The sequence below is a fragment of the Prunus dulcis genome, chromosome 3, assembly GCF_902201215.1.
Source record: "Prunus dulcis chromosome 3, ALMONDv2, whole genome shotgun sequence".
In the NCBI taxonomy this organism is placed as follows: domain Eukaryota; kingdom Viridiplantae; phylum Streptophyta; class Magnoliopsida; order Rosales; family Rosaceae; genus Prunus; species Prunus dulcis.
Genome location: NC_047652.1, coordinates 10294049 through 10296431, shown reverse-complemented (window position 1 = coordinate 10296431; position 2383 = coordinate 10294049). Strand labels below are relative to the sequence as shown.

At 37.3% G+C, this 2383-nt stretch overlaps 1 protein-coding gene across 1 annotated transcript; it reads right to left on the bottom strand.

Moving 5' to 3' along the window:
• Positions 1–943: 943 nt before the first annotated feature.
• Positions 944–1962, bottom strand: LOC117622756 (E3 ubiquitin-protein ligase ATL41-like). The gene has a single exon (XM_034353523.1). It carries the CDS (start codon positions 1847–1849, stop codon positions 1076–1078), a length of 774 nt encoding a protein of 257 aa, XP_034209414.1. The 5' UTR covers positions 1850–1962; the 3' UTR covers positions 944–1075.
• Positions 1963–2383: the final 421 nt, after the last annotated feature.

Below are 2383 nucleotides of genomic sequence, written 5' to 3'. Positions count from 1 at the left end.
AAGTGGCTCTCATCCCGCAAAATTTTATCAACCTATTTTCAATGGGATCTTCAGTCTTGGTAAATTTCTCTCTTCTTCTTATTCAATATCTAAATTTAATTGTTATTGTTAAATTGTTATGATTTAAAGTTTGTGTGTTAAATTTTGGGGATTTTTCTTATGGAATTTGTTGAGATAATTTTTATTTTTATTTTTTATCCACTTCACTAGGCAAAGCTCTTTCTTTTTTTTTTTTCTTTTTTTTTTAAATGCAATTTGTTTGGATTATGCAATGAACATATATATTTTAAGTTGGACAATATGTGTTTAGTAGTTATTTGTATTTTGTACTTCTTTGTGTTATATTTGCTCGTTATGCCAATAAACTTGTTTGATTTATAAAATTTTATTTAGATGTTCGTTTAAAAAAAAACACTTGTGTGAAACGGGAATAACATTGTTTTGCTATCCCTAATCAATCACAAACTGTCCCCGTTACACATAAGTGTTTCTCCTTCGGCTGGAGTCTAGATTATCCTGCCATATATTATAATAATTCACGAACATACCAGCTACTATTGGATTCTCTTTTATTGCAGAAAATCAAAATGAATCCCCAAAAAAAATGGAAAATCTTTATTTTTAATCACAAAAAGGTTGGAAATCTGTATCTCTTAAGAAAAACTTATACTCTGGCCCCAGCCAAAAGCTAATTAATTTTTCTTATTCACGTGGAACATACGTAATTATTTTTGTTTATCTTTCTTAATTATGCTAGCCTCAAATTACCATCTTAACTAATTTTTAGGTTACCAAACCACGAATAAGTCTTCGTCAGACCAAGTAAAAGACAACAACAAACAATACAACTAACAATCCAATATCCTTCACGTTTGACAATCGAGTATACACAGAGACTTTCCAATTTAAAAAAAAAAAAAAAAACCACCGGAGCCAAACAATCAAAATCAAGTAAAGCTTTAATGTTTATAATCATCTATAGCAATAAGAGCAGCACTCAAATTGTAATAGAAAAGAAACAAAAGCAAAATTGTAACAATTAATTCAAGTATATATAGCAAAATTAATGCAATATTCACTGTCTCTCTAAATCTTCTATACCATCCTCTTGGCCACAAGATTGAATCCTTCTTGAAGATCTGTCCCTGCTAAGCATTTTTCTGAAAGAACTCAACCTCGAAATCGAGCCATTCGCTTTAGTACCAGAGCTGGACTGGGCAGCACCATCTGATGTCCCTTCCATATATGATGGAAACGCGGAATTCAATGGTGGCTCCAGAGGCGGAGCCGTGGGCTCACCTGCCACGGGATCTTCCCGTGGCTCGGGCTGGAGACGCGGCTGTGCCTCTGTCCGGCAAATAGGGCAGGTAGTGTGGGAATTCAGCCACCTGTCTATGCACTCCACATGGAAACTATGCTTGCAATTTGGAAGCAGCCTTGCCATCTCATCATGATCTAACATGCTCAAGCACACGGCGCACTCTATTGCGTTGGCTCCTCCGTCGTCCTGGCCGTCCACACGTGTGAAAACGAAAGTGGGCAAGGCGGCAATGATGGAGGGCTCCAGGCCGGTCTTGGGCTGTTCCGCCAAGTGGACATGAGCCATGGTCGAGCCTAGATGATGACGCATGGAGGCACGGCGAAGCGCCTGGCGTCGGAGGACACACCTTGCGTAGGTGTGAAGCACGATCACTAACAAAACGACGACAGATAATGAGATGATGGCTGTGAGCATGATCTTGCTGTTCAAGTCGTACGGGTTTTTGTGAAATTCATCATAAATCCGACGACCACTCTCGTCTTCGTCTGTTAGGAGGCGCATCGGATTTGGATGCGAGGAGGAAGACATGGTTTCGCGGTTTGCTTTGGTGCCTCACGCAGCCTCTCAGATGGATTTGTTGAGAGAGGAGCTGAAAATTGTGTTTTATGTGTTTGGAGTTGAGAGTCAAGAGTCGGAGAGTTTGTGTTTTGGTTTTGGGTTTTGGTGTGAATACTTGTTTGGTTTTTTCAATAGGTTTGAATGTTGACTTGTTTCTTTCTTCATGGAAATCATTTTCTCTTGTTTTAAAGAATTTTCTTAACGTGTCATTTAATTTGTTTTATATTTTTAATTACAAAAATGGTGGGAAATTATTTTCTTAGAAAATAGTATAAATAGGATAAAATTTAAACTCTTTCTATAATCTGCTTATGGGAACGTTATTAATTTTGGTCAAATCTCTAATTTGGTTGCATTTTCAAACGTGTGTATAAAAGTTTTTGATTGGGTGGCCTAAAAAGAACGTAAAACCGGCGAGTTTTCATATGAAGAAATGTGCTTTTGACTTGAATGTTGGAGTGATGTTGTAAATGGTCTAGAGTCAACAAACAAGACTTTAGTGTG